The sequence below is a fragment of the Centrocercus urophasianus genome, unplaced genomic scaffold (assembly GCF_019232065.1).
Source record: "Centrocercus urophasianus isolate 14NV4802_14NV808 unplaced genomic scaffold, USGS_Curo_1.0 seq_16, whole genome shotgun sequence".
Taxonomy (NCBI): Eukaryota; Metazoa; Chordata; class Aves; order Galliformes; family Phasianidae; genus Centrocercus; species Centrocercus urophasianus.
In genome coordinates, this window is record NW_024884711.1 from 33,900,746 (window position 1) to 33,916,498 (window position 15,753).

General features: G+C 39.1%; 1 protein-coding gene across 2 annotated transcripts in view; it reads right to left on the reverse strand.

Moving 5' to 3' along the window:
• Positions 1-1,569: 1,569 nt before the first annotated feature.
• Positions 1,570-15,753, reverse strand: part of KIF5B (kinesin family member 5B) — a 31,678-nt gene continuing 17,494 nt past the window's right edge. Inside the window, exons 13-26 of one of the 2 annotated variants that reach the window (XM_042816932.1) lie at positions 15,305-15,373; positions 13,939-14,145; positions 13,080-13,223; positions 12,143-12,328; positions 11,316-11,433; positions 10,920-10,981; positions 10,729-10,838; positions 10,281-10,382; positions 8,681-8,741; positions 8,526-8,597; positions 8,253-8,357; positions 7,546-7,762; positions 6,368-6,500; positions 1,570-4,107 (exon numbers count right to left, since the gene is read on the reverse strand). In XM_042816932.1, coding sequence (XP_042672866.1) covers positions 4,101-4,107; positions 6,368-6,500; positions 7,546-7,762; positions 8,253-8,357; positions 8,526-8,597; positions 8,681-8,741; positions 10,281-10,382; positions 10,729-10,838; positions 10,920-10,981; positions 11,316-11,433; positions 12,143-12,328; positions 13,080-13,223; positions 13,939-14,145; positions 15,305-15,373 — 1,593 coding nt within the window. In that variant the 3' untranslated portion in view covers positions 1,570-4,100. Of the gene's footprint in view, positions 4,108-6,367; positions 6,501-7,545; positions 7,763-8,252; positions 8,358-8,525; positions 8,598-8,680; positions 8,742-10,280; positions 10,383-10,728; positions 10,839-10,919; positions 10,982-11,315; positions 11,434-12,142; positions 12,332-13,079; positions 13,224-13,938; positions 14,146-15,304; positions 15,374-15,753 lie in introns of both variants that reach the window. The other variant, XM_042816931.1, reaches the window with a different exon arrangement.

The window sequence follows — 15,753 nt, forward strand, 5'->3', positions numbered from 1 at the left end:
TCCAGGACTTCCTCCAGGACTTCCTCCAGGACTTCCTCCAGGACTTCTCTGCGCCGTGCGGCGGAGGCCCCGGGGCGGCTGCGACCCGGGAGGAGACGAGAGAAATGCAGCTTCTGTGGGAGGGGGAAGCAAAAGCAAAACGAGCGACGCTCATTCTCGAGGCGCTTCGGCCCCGCGCTCCCAAGCGGGCGCCCCGCAGCCGGGCTGCCGCTCCCTCGGCTTCCAGCCTCATGCCGGGCCCTGAGGGAAGCGGAGGCTTCACGTCCCACTCGAGAGCGGTGTGGATTTCCGACGAAAGCAGAAACGAGGTCCACGCCGAGGGCAGAGCGGGCGGTTGGTTAACGGACCTTCGCGTTCAGCCCGGCCTCCGCGGGGAGGGAGCTCCCCTCCGCTCCCTCACAGCCCCAGAAGCTGGTCAGGCATCCCTTAGCCTTCAGCTGCAACGGAAGTGGTTCGAGTTGCTCGGCCCTAGCGCACACCTGGATCAAGCACCTCGCCAGGGCGACCGAACTGCCGTCCTTTAACAGAAGGCACTCTCAAATCTTCGTTAGTATAGGATTAGCTCAGCCCCGAGCAGCTTCACAGGCAGCGTCTTTTCTGAGATCATCTTTGATGTAGCAGCAGAGTTAAATGTAGGGCTCTTGTGCATGCTTCTATACACCTGAGATATATTAGCTCTGCAAATTTAGCTGCAAGTTTTTCTGAGAAAATTACCCTGCAAGTGATAAAGAGCTTCCATATAAAATGTATCAGTTCAGTAGCACTCATCAAAAGCAGAAACAAGTGTCACAAATTACAGTAAAAGAAAAATTAGTCTTCAAGGAGAAAACACCCAGCAGAGAGGTAAGAGGTCTACAAAACATTAGAAGGGGATGGTGCTCTCACAGACAGGAATGAGCGACCACCAGGTACCAAGTTGAAAACACAAGAAGTTCTTGAAGCACACAGACAGGAGCTGCTAAAGGAAAGGAGGACAAGTCTACATGGATTTTGAAGACACTCCAAGCACATCGAAGTCCTCCAAGCACAAGCAAAGAAACAGCCCACAGCAGACTGCAGACAGCCCCCAAGCGCGCACACTGTAAGAAGATACTGAGGGGAAGCATTGCATCCGGCTGTTTTTAAACGAGGCATCTTCACCCTTAAAAGCCCTCAAAAAATCGACTTCCACTTGCTCAGAATGCACATCACTTGCCCACATCTCCAATTTGTTTCCAAACAAGGTTTTATTTTGAGGAACACATATAATCTAAGAGTAGCAATGGTTCCCCGATTGTCAGTAAACCCCAAACCAAGGACACGTCTATCCTTATTGCCTTCTGCTCCCAGAAATTTCTTCCACAAGGCATTAACTGTAGGGTTGTTTTTTTTGTTTCATTTTTCAATCATGAACAACCATTCGAAGCCCAAGATTAAATATTTACGATGGGGCGTATGAAAAACTTGCGAACAGTGAGACAAAAGATGAGGGATGCGATCACAGATGACATAATTGGCCAGGAAACCTGTGAAGTTACAATACACCCTGACCATTTGACAGCCCGGTGCACATACAGTAAACGCAGAAAGTTCAAAGATTTTTCCTTCTCTTTATTTAAACACAAATACATTTACAGCATGCAAGTAAATTAAAACTATACGGCGTCTTCCCCCAATCAATCATTTTAATGCATCTCAAGTGTACTGAAGTTAAATCATCTTAGTCCACAGGTAGAATTGTCCTCTCATGTCAAATTTAGAATCATACACAGCAGTGAGTCAGCATTTCAGCTATGCAAATAATTTAGTCATTCACCTGAAATAAATATTATTTCACCGAGTTCCTATCCTAAACCATCCTGTAAAAAACGTGACCTAGAGGAACGTAAAAATAAGAACCATTCAAAGACTGCAAGTTTAACTAGCAGTGCTGAACATTCCCTGTAGAGACTGAAGATTAAGTTTACAAAAAACAGTAATTGTCCCGTCCAGCTGACCTATGACAGCCAAACCTGAAAACAAAAAGGTTTTTTGTTCCGTTTTTCCTTTTTACATTTTAAGAGGCAGTTCTTGGTAAACTCCATAAAAGGTTTAAAATAAAAAAGTTTAAATACAAAAAGGTGACGTACGCTGAGCTACAGATTAGTTACCTTTTATTTTTTTAAATACAGCAATTTTCAGCACCAAAACCCACAATGATTACCCACAGAAATGAAACCCCCATTCACAGGCACGAGAAAAAAAATCCTGCTTCATTTGAATGCATTTTCAAGAAAGCGGGGTTTTGCTTTTATGATTGCAAATCAATACATGAAGGCCTGAGCACTGAAGGAGTTAATGCAAAGAGAAATGGCGGACAGTGCTGTTTCCATTATGAGAAAACTCAGGTGAACTGTTTGCTGTTCCTTTTCTCAGTGTGCTGTGTTTGAACACGCTCTGAAACAAGCAAGTCTGGAGTGTTGGGCAGCCTTCACCAACAGAAGCCGTAAAAGCTGAAAACTCCAAAACAAGTGACATTTCTGACCGATACACTCAGCCTTTCAAAAGCAAACTATTAAAAACTCAGACTAATGTATAGAAAACTAGTGGTTCAAGGTCTAAAGTCTGACTACACTCCATCATAATATAAATATTTTCTCTATTTATTATATAAAAGTTGAACATGAACTGCTGTCTGAACAGCCACAGATCTCTTTCTCCACAATAATTATGGAACACCCATCAAGAAAACTCCAAAGTGGTATTAATTGGGCATGGAGAGCCATCCAAATTCTTTCCGTAACATTCAGTTCCTTCTTCCTCAAAGACCTGATAACTAATTACTATCCAGAAGCTGTTCTAAGAATTATAGTGGCTAAACCCTACAAATAAGTTAGGCAAATTGCACTAGAAGAGTTTAAAACCCAGATTCAGCTCAGTGGGAATATCAGAGCTCAAAAAACCAACCAAAAAAACCCATGTTTCATTTCATTAGCCACTTCACAGGACTTTATTGCAAAGAGAAGAAAAAAGATTCAACAACTACTACTTAGGACATTCCATATACCTACTCACAAACGGATTACAAGTACAACTCAGTGTAGTGCTTTATTTTTATTTTTAAACGCATCTCTGGGACTTGCAGATACATCCACTTTAAGAAGTCTTATCCTCGATTAGGCATATCTGAAATCATTGCTCAAATTTACTGTAACTGGAAGTTAAAATTTCAGCCCAAAGTTCAGTACTGTGTATGCAGTGGAATATCGAGCTACATTTTAGATGGTGCTCACTTCACTATTATGAAACAGCGAAAGTGAACCGTCACAGATAGAGACAAATGGATAAACAAGCTCATCAGAATGAAGCAGAATGTTTTCACTCCACCAGACTGTACTGTGTGTAGAATCAGGAACAGGACAGATGAGACAATCCATTGCCAGAGTCTTTTTTGTAAACTTCGGTTTACTCTTAGTACTGTACAGTATTTAATTCTAAAGCACCCGACAGAGGGGCATCGAATCAGATAACAGTGGAACAGCCTCGTTCATACTGAACTCTGTAGTTCTGTGGTGCAGCGCTCGCGGTGCCGTAGGGCAGTTGTTGTAAGCACACTTCAGTATTCTGATGCTGTACAAATAAGTTTAGTTCCAATGCTCTATGCAGCATTCCAAAGGAAAACCGTAATGTTACGCAGTGCCGTTCTAGTTCAGTGGGACACGTAGTGTTATGTGAAGTGATGGAAATGGAAATATACTTCAACACTGTTGCACATTCCCTAAGACAATAAATGTACACAAAAGAAGCTAGAAAATCTGAACTAAGGTTTTCTTAATGTACATTCAGCTTGGCACAGTGCAGACTAAATTTAAGACATGAAAGACAAACCGTGTAATGAGCAGAGCTACACTTTAACTAACATGTCATTTTTCAAGACGCCAAAATTGCACTCTAGTTTGTTTGTTTGGAGGGGAAGGGGGAATTAGTTAGCAGAATTTGTAGAAGGGAAAAGAGCTGTACAGGCCAGGTATAATTTATACATTTTCAAAAAAATAATCCTACAGTCCCCAAAGGGAGAGATTATTGTCATGGAATGACTCCCTCTACACGATATCCAATCCTCCTCATGCTGCATTAGCCTCTCAGCAACTGTAAATGAGAAAAATAAAGGAGTTAAAGGTTTGTACTCGATAAGCCAAAAAAGCCATGCTATTTACACTTACAGTAGAGCACATTCACTACTTATACAGCTCTTCAGAGCTCAATTCTTAAACCACTTAAATAAATGCTAATACAACATCTGCTTTAGAATGAGAAATTACGCAACACAAAGCATTTAAGCAATGCTGGCTGTTACCAATACAAATTTACAGCAAGATAAGCTGACTAACACTACTGAGACCAGATACTCAAAGCAGCAAACATTACAATCCAGCCAATTCTATCTCCATTTCCCACAGCTATTGCTACTTTTCCAGGGAAGTGAGAACTGTCTGGGTACCACCTACCCACCTAGCAGCTGCTGCTCTTCTGGAAGGACACGGTGGGAATGAAGAGGTTATTTAGCACTAATGAAGTTTGATTCTGTAGGGAAGTAACAAAGGACTCTCTCTTCGTTTACCAGAGAATACCTAGAATAATTTGTTAAATGGCAGTCTCCAGATATGAAACAGCATATCATGTTTCTACTGTACCAGAAGTTCTAACCTAACCAGAAATCCAGATGCTTGCTATCTTAGTATAAGCCCTCATAAAAAGAAAAAAAAAAGACCACTGTTCTGCTCTTAAGAGCTAAACTCAGCACTATTATATAGCAACAGGTAACAGGCCTATACTGAAGATATCTATGAAAGCTTTATAGCTGCCTAAAGAAACTCTGTGAGCATATTATGTCACTGGTTTCTTTTGTCATTTGGTTGTTCCTGCTTTTTTTTTTTTTTTTTTTTTATAAAACTTACCTATTTTTCTCTCTCCGATGATTTATCTACAAATAGTCCAAAACTCAAAGTGCTAAGTCTCCTGCTTAAATTCCCCACAGCCAACAGTGAAAGTTCCTTCTTCACAGCAAGATAAAAGCTTAAAATTCAGTCCTTTATTGCTGATTATAAGGGTACTTAAGCTACTTGATAAAGACGTATGACAAACGTATGACATTCAGTAATCTCTCTCTTTCTCTCTTTACAGATCTAGGCAGCACTATTGTACCACGAATATCCACATGCTCAAGGCATCTAAAATAAATTAGGTCAATCACACCTCCAGATGCCTCTGCATTGGACAGCTGAACTAGACTACCTTCACTGTCAAAGTAATTGCAAGCTTCATCACTCCAAAATAATAATCAAACATCCATGAATTGCCAGCTCCTTGGTCACTGAAGGCAGATGTTATTCCAAGTTAAGTTACATTCCACTTCACCCTCTACCTTAAGAAAGACTACTGAACAGAACCAGGTTCCTCTAACTAGTTCTACAGCCTGAGTTCCTCCCCTCAATTACAGCAAAAGTCTTGAAAAGACATTCAGCTAACAACAATAAATGAACAAAAACAAGATTACTATAAGCCGCTCTGGAGCCATTCAACAAGGGAAAGGCCAATGATCACACAATCATATTGGAAGCATTTTCCAACTGAAGATACAGATAATCTTAACCAAGAATTCCTACAGGATATCCCTATTTGAACACTCAGAAGTGAGGGTGATGACAGAGGAGGCAGCAAAGCTTTTCCCTTCAGTGGTCAATAAATGAACTACAGTGGAGATGTTAATAAGAGACTTGAGTGAATAACTTACATATGAGTACCTGACTCAGTTGAACAATTTATGAGATTAGAGATGTAGTCTCAATTTTAAAAATGCATATATTGATTTCAATTACTATTCCTGTATTTTAATTAGTACATTTCAATTTACTGGACAGAGACATTACTTGTTCCATTAAACACCTGCAAATTACCAACACACAAAACACAGTACACAGTTGGTATAAACAGCAAGGAAACAATGTATAAGAATAGGGTCTTTTTTATTTTATTGCCCAAAGCTTTCTAAAGGGACCTACAAAAGGAAATACTAGCAAGCCAAAAGAACATGACATGTCCACTCCCTTCCCAAATATTAGCTATTTGCTGTGGCTGGTAATAGTATCCTTATTGCCTTTTTTTTTTTACTTTTTTTTTTTTTTTTTTTTTTGCTCTACTGGAACAGAACTCCAGCATTACTGTTGGACAATAAATGTTAGTCGCAAAACAAAACAACTGCATTCATCAGATGCACATCAATACTGATTTTCAAACTATAAATTCTGGGCAAAAAAAAGTCCACGATTCTTCATGTGACTTCATGCAGAAGAACGGACAGTAATGAAGATACACAAGAGCAGTCTCAAATCCTTCGAGCCAAACTTACACTTTGTCCTGCCGTCCTCCACCTCCGCGCAGTGCAACTGGCTGGCTGTTCTGAGTGAACGCACCTCCCCCACGAATTGCACTTGGATGAGTTGGAGAAGCTGCTGGATGTTGGCCAGGACGGATGGGCTTAGCTGTATGAGGAGAGACACCACTTACAGGTCTGCATGTAACACTTTCAACATTCAAATTTACTAATGCTTATTTTACAGCGTCCTAGGAGTAATAATAAAAATTGAATGCATTTTAAATTAAATTAAAACAAATTTAGGAGATGGTATTTTCAGAACTTGCCTGTTTTTCAGTGCTCAGTACTAATCTGACAAAGTGTTCCTTTTATTGTCCCTGCTGGAATTAAAGCTAACAAAGTTTTGAATAATTATCTTCACATGTATTATCTGCTCCACCTAACGGATGTCCTTGGAAGAGCACCATCTCTTGTCAGGAGGAATTCAGTTCATCACTTGAGTTTCACGAGCATTATGTTCCTGAGAAGAATTCTACCACACTGCCCACCTCACACCTACCACTAGTTACACTGCTCTGCTAGCAGTTCTGCATATGGGCTGCTCCACAAATAACACTGCTCCATGCACTACTTACTAGCATGCGTTATAATACTCGCTATATTTTGGAACTCAAAACAAAGTAATTTTGACAGGCAATTCACATGCTTCATGTGTTTTCATAAACAAATACTGTTTGCACTGAGCACTGCACCAGCTCCTAACACTTCATAACTTCATACAAAACTACACAGCCTTATGAAGCCATATTAGAATCATAAAGGTTGGAAAAGACCTTTAAGATCCAGTCCAACAGCACACCTACTACTGATAATGTCTATTAAATCCCACACACCTACTTCTTGAACATCTTGAAATGTTGTTAATAAAAATAAGACGTGCATTCAGTATTGTTTTGTTCTAGGAGCCAGAACACACATTCAGAGTAGAATTCTAGGTAAAACTTTCCCAGCTCACACAGTGGATCACAGAAATGACCCATCTAATACAAAATAGAACACACACACAGTTCAACTGTTAACCACAACAGAACTTGTAGAACACCGCACCATGTTCATGTGAGTGGATCCAACTACGTCTGAAAAATACACGCAGAGAAAAAAGTACATCAGGAGAGCTGGAAGTTTCAGAAGCCAACAGATTCTTTACTAACCAATTTGTGCAGAGTGTCCTCGTCTGGCCATATTTTTGGATCTTACAGCTTCCTTTATACGGTCTACTTCCTGCTGATACCGCTTGCGATCACGAGACGCATTCTCTTTGGCTTCCTTCAGTGCAGACTCCAAAGCTTTAACTCTTTCAGCTGTAGCCCTAAGTCGCTTCTCCAGTTTCGGAAGCTCACAGCGAAGGTCTGCGTTATCACGTACCAGCTACAGAAATTAAATCCATTAGTTTCTTGGTTTCTCTCTTTATGGGTAGAGCCAACCAACACATAATCCCCTGACCAGGCATACTGCCTGGTATGAACAGCACAGCGCCTATCCTAGCGTACTTAAACTTTTAGTAAATCTAATAGCTCAGCACTAAGATTGTCATCTGCTACTATGAAAGAATTCGCTATCCAACATAGACACTCACAGCCTACGTGCTGTCAGGGACAAGCAGGCATCTCACCCAGATTGAGACACTGACTCTTAACACCAGCTTCAGTCTTCTCTGGTTTAAACAACTATTTCATTGGTACCCACCGAATTAATTTATAGGAAAACTTTAACCTACTGTTTTATATCAACAAATACATTCAAGACATCAAAATACTTTCAAAACAGTTACTTCATAAACAACACATCACTTCCATGATGATGCAGCTTAAGTAGTCTGTTTGCTTTTGATTGAACTTGAAATTAGGTCTCGTCGTACCTGCTTGTGAACTTTTGTAAGCTGTTCAAGATTATTCTCAAGGAAAGAAATCTTCTGTTTTTGTGCAGCACTGCCTCCTGTATCATCCGAGTCAATCTCAGCACTCTGCAGTAACAAAGGCATGAGAAGGGAAAAAAAGATACCGAGTACAAATCTGAACTTACGTGTTAAAACCAAACCAGAAAAAACACAGATCAATTTCAGTTTAGAACTGAGTCTGAAATGTACACAACAATCTCACAGACACCAAATATCATCACAGCACCACATTACCTTTTTCACTCTAGTAGCCAGATCCTGAACAAACAGCTTCCGAAGATTGTGGAGAGTCTGAAGTTCTTTAGCCTACAGTTGAGGAAGAAAAGAAATTTCTCAAGGAAAAAAGCAAGTAATTCCATTTCCTACAGAACATATTTTGATAAGCTTACCACAGTCTCTTCCAAGCCCTTTAAATCTTGCCTTGCTTGCTCCCGTCTGTCCTGCATAACCCTAAAAGAGAATATATTCATCCTAAAGCATCTGAACAAAGCTGAAAATGCTTTAAGAAGACTAGAGTGGTAAACAACATGGTTCAAATGAAAAACATCTATTTCTAAGCTGAAGCCCTCATGATTATGGATATAACCAACTGATGACATGACTCAAATTCGCATGGAACAAGGGAGAAAGCTGCAAATGGCAAAGAGGGAGAACTCCTAATACTGAACAGATACAAACAAGTACTTTCAGCTATCTAAGTTATGAATTTATAAAATGAATGAAGGAAGATTTTTCAGAATCAAGTTCAGTAACACCAGTGAAAATCTTATTCTACAAATGCTCTTCTCTTCAATCATCTATGAATGTGTTAAGTATCAAGCAATGGATTTGGGATTCTCTCTTTTTGTTCCACCACCTCACCTCCATTACATTTGCCAAAGCTTGCACCATAAGCAATGGAATTCCAGTTTCCAGGAATACAACCCAACAGTACTGCTCTGAACTCCTCCTGTCTTCCTACTTAACATGCAAGCAGTGACTGCACTGCTAACGCTCTGGAAAGTTCTCATCCAGTTACACACTACTAGATGGCAGCTAAGTGATTAAACATCTGAGTGATCAAATATGCTAAAGAATCTGTCAGCATTCTATCCATTTTCCAGACCTCACTGGAAAAGTAGTTGTAGACACCTTATACAACTATTTAGGCCAATAAAATGTGAATAATCAGCATCATTTCTGGTCTGTCCTTTGCCAGCACATTTCTGATGTGCAACGGATAAAATAACTGGATTGGAGGAGGAGGACATAATATCAAATGAATTTTAATGTTTCTTGCAGATCCTTGGAAGGGCAAAGTTTCTAACATAGCAAGTCCCCTTAAGAGATCAATGCTGTGTATTTCTTTTACTAGCCTGCAAAATATGAAACAAACGTGGTATGTTTATTAAGTCTTCTATGACAAGAAAATCTATTGGGACTATTAGAGGTGTATGAAATAAATAAGGTGGACTTACTTACACACTACCATTCAAATTTCAGTCAATTTAACCAACAACGTATTTCACAGTAAAAGTCCTGAGAAGTATGTGCTGATTATTGTTTACAAACAGATCAATCGGGTCTGATTGTTAGAACTTCTGCAGTTTAAGTCAGAACTACCTAACTAGCTAAACCACGCAAGAACTAGAAACAGTAAGGATCCGTTCTAATGTTAATGCAAGTCTCTTCTAGTCTCAGAGCATGCAAAACTTAGCTGTAAAAATAGGAAGTTGACTGCTCATCCCATAGCACATTGACACTGAAAAATGCCAGGCCTTTTGTCACATAAAACGATGACATCTTTGCATCCTTCATTATTTTACTTCCAGCTTTATATACTAAGGCAGTGGAAAAGGTTCTAAAAAATTAAATTCAAGGTGGCTGTGGAGCCTCACTTTAATAAGCATATCTATCAAACAGTGAAAGCAACTTCATCATCATATCAGGTCTCTAGCTTAAAAAAAAAAGTTCCTCCACACACTTGTTTTATGTGAGATCATCACTTACGTAAGCTCATGCAGTTTTCTACTTTTCTCCTGATCGGTTGCTTTTAACTTCTCATGCTCAACTCTCAGACGCTCCTGCTCAAGCATCATCTTCTGATTTTGGCTGAAGACAAAGTAAATAATCAGATGTATTTTTAAAAGGATGGGAAAGGAATATGTCTTTGATATCTATTTAAATTAACCTGAAGCAGAAAAGACCTTTGTTGTATCACTGTAATGACAAGCATCCAGAAATCCATTAAACTGCAATCCAAGTCACGTTATCAGAAGCCTTAGTTTCTAATTATTGATATGTTGTTGCAGTCAAGTGCATCTATCATAAATGACATCCAGTAAAGCAACAGAAATACGAAGAAAAATCCCTGCCACTTCCCTCCCATCCTACTGTCCTTCTGTACTTGCACAGTCTGGAGACATCTGCCATTACCACAATGACGGTAATCGCTTACTCTTGGAGTTCAGTGATAAGTTTTTCCTTTGCATCAACTTCATCTCGTAGGCTACTGATTTGTTTCTGATGTGTCTCACGATGGCTCTGAATCTGCTGTTCCACAGCTTGCTATTTGAAAAAACAAAACAGCACGTATTATGCTTTGCGTTGTTACAATTTGGGCTGTTAAAAAAAAAAAAAATAGCTTACCTTGACTTCATTTGCAGTTTGAACCTTATTTAAGTGCTCTTTCTCCATCTCATGGACTTTTTCTAGAAATGGGAGAAAAGAGAAGACTTTTCAGCCAGGTATCTAGGCTGCCACAAAGAGGATGAAGGTAGTTCCCCTTTCCTCCTTTCCCACACCTCAAAATACCGAAGTTGCATATCTATGTACATCAATTATAATCATTAACATCTTTAATCCTACTCTTAGCAGTTGAACACAGCAAGTATGTATTCCCATTGACTAACGCTGTAGGTTCAGTAGCAAGAAGCTACCTTATAGCTCTGCCCTTCAGTCTAAACTGACCACTTCCATATTTATTCTTACATTTTTCAACTGGGGTGGGGGAAGGAAGGACTGACTACCAAAAACTGTTCTTACCTTGTGCACGCAGTTGAACTAGTTCTTCATTAAGAGAATCCACAGACTCTTCCAGTTGCCTCTTTTTCTGCTCCACATTCTGAAGATACTCAGTCAATGACTTGATCTTGGCTTCGTGCTTGTAGAATGAAAAGATGCATTTACTTCAGAACTAGGTATCGTGGAATTACATCTATACAAACACTCTTTAAACAAGCAACCTGGTCTCAAAATAAAAATGGTGCAAACTAAATCTCTAAGAAGAATATGACTACACAACTAGGTCTGTAACACAGCCTGTTAGAACATCTTGCATTCACGTTGCTCAATTGAGTGAAGTACATTTTCTGGCAGGGAGAAGAGATGTGTTTGAATATTAAATACTATCAGATCAGAAAGAGGCTCCCTGCATTTAGAAAACTGCACAGAAACATGCATCATCTTATTCATAAAAGATGATCTGTATGTAAATCACAATAATTAAACTGCACATGTAATCACAATGTTGGTGGTGGTTAGAAGTCACATCGCTCATCTTCTCTAACAACCACAAGAAAATGGCCAATTATGCATGTAAAACTACTGCAATGTCACTGTGCTAACACTACCTCTTCCACTTCGAACTTGACGCATTAGAGCAGAGCACAAGATTTGTGAGATCTGTATTTGTAAGTGATCCCATGACAGAGAACATAAAGATCCTAGTAATTAATACAAACGTTACAGAAGTACTATCAGGCTACAAACATACTGTGGACATTCTAACATCCTGTTGCACAATTACTCAAAAGCACCCAAACTGCAGAGAATACAAAGGATACAGCTGAGTTCTGTAAAGAAACACTTACCTGGGAGATACGGAGTTGACAGGCAGCCAACTCCTTCTCGTTCTCTTCCATTTTCTTATTGCTTTCAGCCTGTGTTCCCTCCAACTGTTTGCATCGTTTTACCATTGTTTTTACTTCCGATTTCATTTTGCTGATGTACAGCCTTGCAACTGTGAATTCTTCATCTATCATGCCAGTTCCCTCAGGCTGCTGAAAATTGTGGAATCACATTTAGAAAGCTTAGGTACAGAAACAGAATTCAAGATGAGGTAAAGCAACTTAGTGCCTAGCATTCTGGCACCCACCTGAACCAGTAATCACAGCACTCAGCCATCAAAATGAACTTACATGAATAACCTGGAAGTGTAACATGCTTAAAAGGTTACCTTTAATATCTCATCCCTTACAAGCTTAACTCTAATGAACCTGACTGAGGTATTGGCAACTTGCACCTGCAGGTTAACACCAAAAAAGCATTACTTGATCTAACCTAGACTCTTGAAAATAATTATTCTGTTAGTTTTTGTTTCCCTTACCTGAGCTATTTTGTTTGCACAAAGGTAATACGTCACTTACAGCACTGCTTAAGTTCCTGTCCTATGGTCATCCTCTAAATTACACTTTATTTCAGAAATATGTTCCATTTTTAAGGGAAGTAACCTCCCTGTAGCCACTGTAGGTCCAAGACAACACCTTTGAAACTGTCATGGTCCCAGGAACAGTATGAATGAAAACACTATTTCAATTATCATACCTGCTCTCTCTCACGTTTGCATAATCAATTTCTGTTTGGGACCTGGTAACTCACAGAAAAAGCAAGAAATAACCTAATTCTGAATTTATTAATACATAAGGCTTCCTATGGTGGTTATTTTTACTGCACCATGAAGCCTCACCCTATCCATCCACAGTGTGTGTGTGCGCAATACATGGCACTAAAAATTGCACTAATTCTTACCTTGACATCATTATTTCCGACTGCAATTCCTATTTCTGCAAGATCTTTTAGTAAGGAGGCCATCATCTCTGTTGCTCGTTTCTTCTGATGGTTAGTCATTTCTTTAAGTTTTTGAAGCTCTGCATCTATACTAGCTAAAGTGACCTGCAGTAAAAATAATTACATTTCAATAAACAATGCATACATTTTTAGAACTACTTCCACATTACATAATATTGCAACATCCAAACACAGCACCCAGTTCTGGGAGCCTGTAAGCATTGCTATTACTCCAGAACAGATTTGCAGTTAGTTTGAACTGCTGTGGTTGCAGCAGCTGCAATTCAGTAGCCTGGGTGCTCTAAACTTGCCTGCTCTTTGTTTACCAGCTTTAAAAGAGCAGAAATATTCCAGTGGTGCCAAAGGATAGTTACTGCATGGGTTTGCTGCGACAGACAGAGAATGACAACACCTTAATTTTACTTCTATATCCATCTCTCAGTTCTGTCAACACACATCAGTACCAAAACTGTGCAGTCTCTGAATGCTAATGAGAAGACTAACACAGTTTCCACAAACAGTTTCACTAAACATACAAACAAATTTTGACACAGGAAGAAATCTTTCAGGACATATCTACCATGAAAGAATTCCTGGATTTTCATGCAAAAGAGAGGAAGGAGAGTACAAAAAAAAGCCATATAAAGAGTGTATCAGTCACTTTGGTGATCAAATCAGGAGTTTCTTTTCTGGTATTAAGCAAGCTCTAGACTTAAACTCTCATTTTCTCCTTGAGAAAAACCTTTGGCTTCAAGATACACAGCTAAGACAAGAAAATCCATATGTTGAAGATTCTCATCAATTCAATCAATTTTCCTACCGATTTCTGATTGAGTTCATCACTAAGCAGTTCATATTCCTTCGCCTTATCTTCTACTTCCTGAGACTTCTGATCGTAATTGACAGCTAACTCTTCAAGAGCTTGTAGCACTTCTTTCACTTCCTCTTTAGAGGCATCATTTTCAGCCTGAAGGCGATTCAGCTCAGCTTGCAGATTGTCTTGGTCCCGTCTAGTTGATGCTAGAAGCTACAACATCGATAAGATTTATTTAAATTAACAAATTATTAACCAAAAAATGCATTAGTAAGTGAAATCTTCATGTCTTCATGTATCTACTGAAACTGTCTGTACCTACTTTTTTTTTTTTTTTTATAGTGTCTAGCATAACAAAGTAAGGACATTAAGCATAGGTACAATGAGATACACCTATTCCCAGAATTCTTCAACTTCTACAGTCTTTGCAAAATGGAAATGAGAGCAGACCAAGGCCCTTAAGGTGGCAAATGAAAACACACAAAACATTGCAAGACCTCTAAAGAGTTGCTGAATACTTCTCATGAATCTAAAACTGTCAACAAATTAGTGATTAAACTTCCAGAACTTCAACACAGTTGGCTGCTGCAGAACAGCTAGAAAAAAGGAAGAGTTGGAAAAGATGCAATTCAAGTAAAGAGTAAATAACAGCTCCAACTTTCTGCATTCTCAACTCATTTCCCTTTTGGCCAACACATCAAGGTTTTTTTTTTTTTTTTTTTTAAATTATTACTTTAAAAAACAAATAAGTAGCATTTGTCATCTTTGTTAAACAAAATTGATAGGTGTTTACCCATGCAATTAAGTTATACTTGCATTCACATGTCATTGATATTTTGAATGTATCAGTAAGTAGAAACAACAAAGATCTCCCTTTTTATATCAAGGGCCACAATTCCACACATAGCCCCTTCCCAACTTCTCTGCCAGTACAGCAATACTGACTGAAGTAAACAGAAGAAAAGATTTCTTACAGTAAATCAAAGCACTTTCAGTTTTGACAAACTGCTAATTTTGTACGAAGAAGACAACAGCCTACATCTTTGCGTAAAATACTTTGCAGAATTGCAGAGGTTGAAAAGGACCATCGAGTCCAACACCCCTGCTAATGCAGGATCCCTGCAGTGGGTCACACAGGTTTCTTCTGTCCTCATGGATACTTAAGGTTCAAGTAGACTGGCTCAGATGTAGCCAAAAGCACAGTGTAAGTGGAAAGAATGAATAAGCAGAGCATTTCAATTCAGGTTAAAAAAGAACACTGCACAGTAATGAGCCACCACCCTACTTCCTAGTCGTAAACTTTGGCCCATTAAGAATATCTCAGACAGAGAGTCAAAGAAAAGCAAAATAAAGGTACAAATGCAAAACTCACCTCTTCCTGATCCAACATTTGTGTTTTCAGTTTTTCTACCAGTTGGCTCTGCTGATTAATTTCTTCATCCTGCAGTTGAAGAAAGACTGTGTTCAATAAACTGACAAACACCGCTGAGAAAATCAGTCTATGAGAAGGTAACATCAGATATATAATCTTTCCATGTTCTGAGATGACTGGACAACTCAAAGCAGTAAAAGCAAAAAAACATACATACACACAACAGATGTACACAATGCTGTGCTCCAAAGACAACATTTTCCTGACTGTGCTTTTACAAATCCTCCTCAGTCTGTTTTGAACTTCCAAAACCAACTCAGATTTAATTAGAAGTTTTTTCTTCGCCAAATTTAGTACAGCTGTTTCAATTTTAGATTGTATTCAATGAGAGCATATTTTACTTGAAAACAGCAGTTTTTCCCTTCAGTTAACCTTTTTCTGCTTACTCA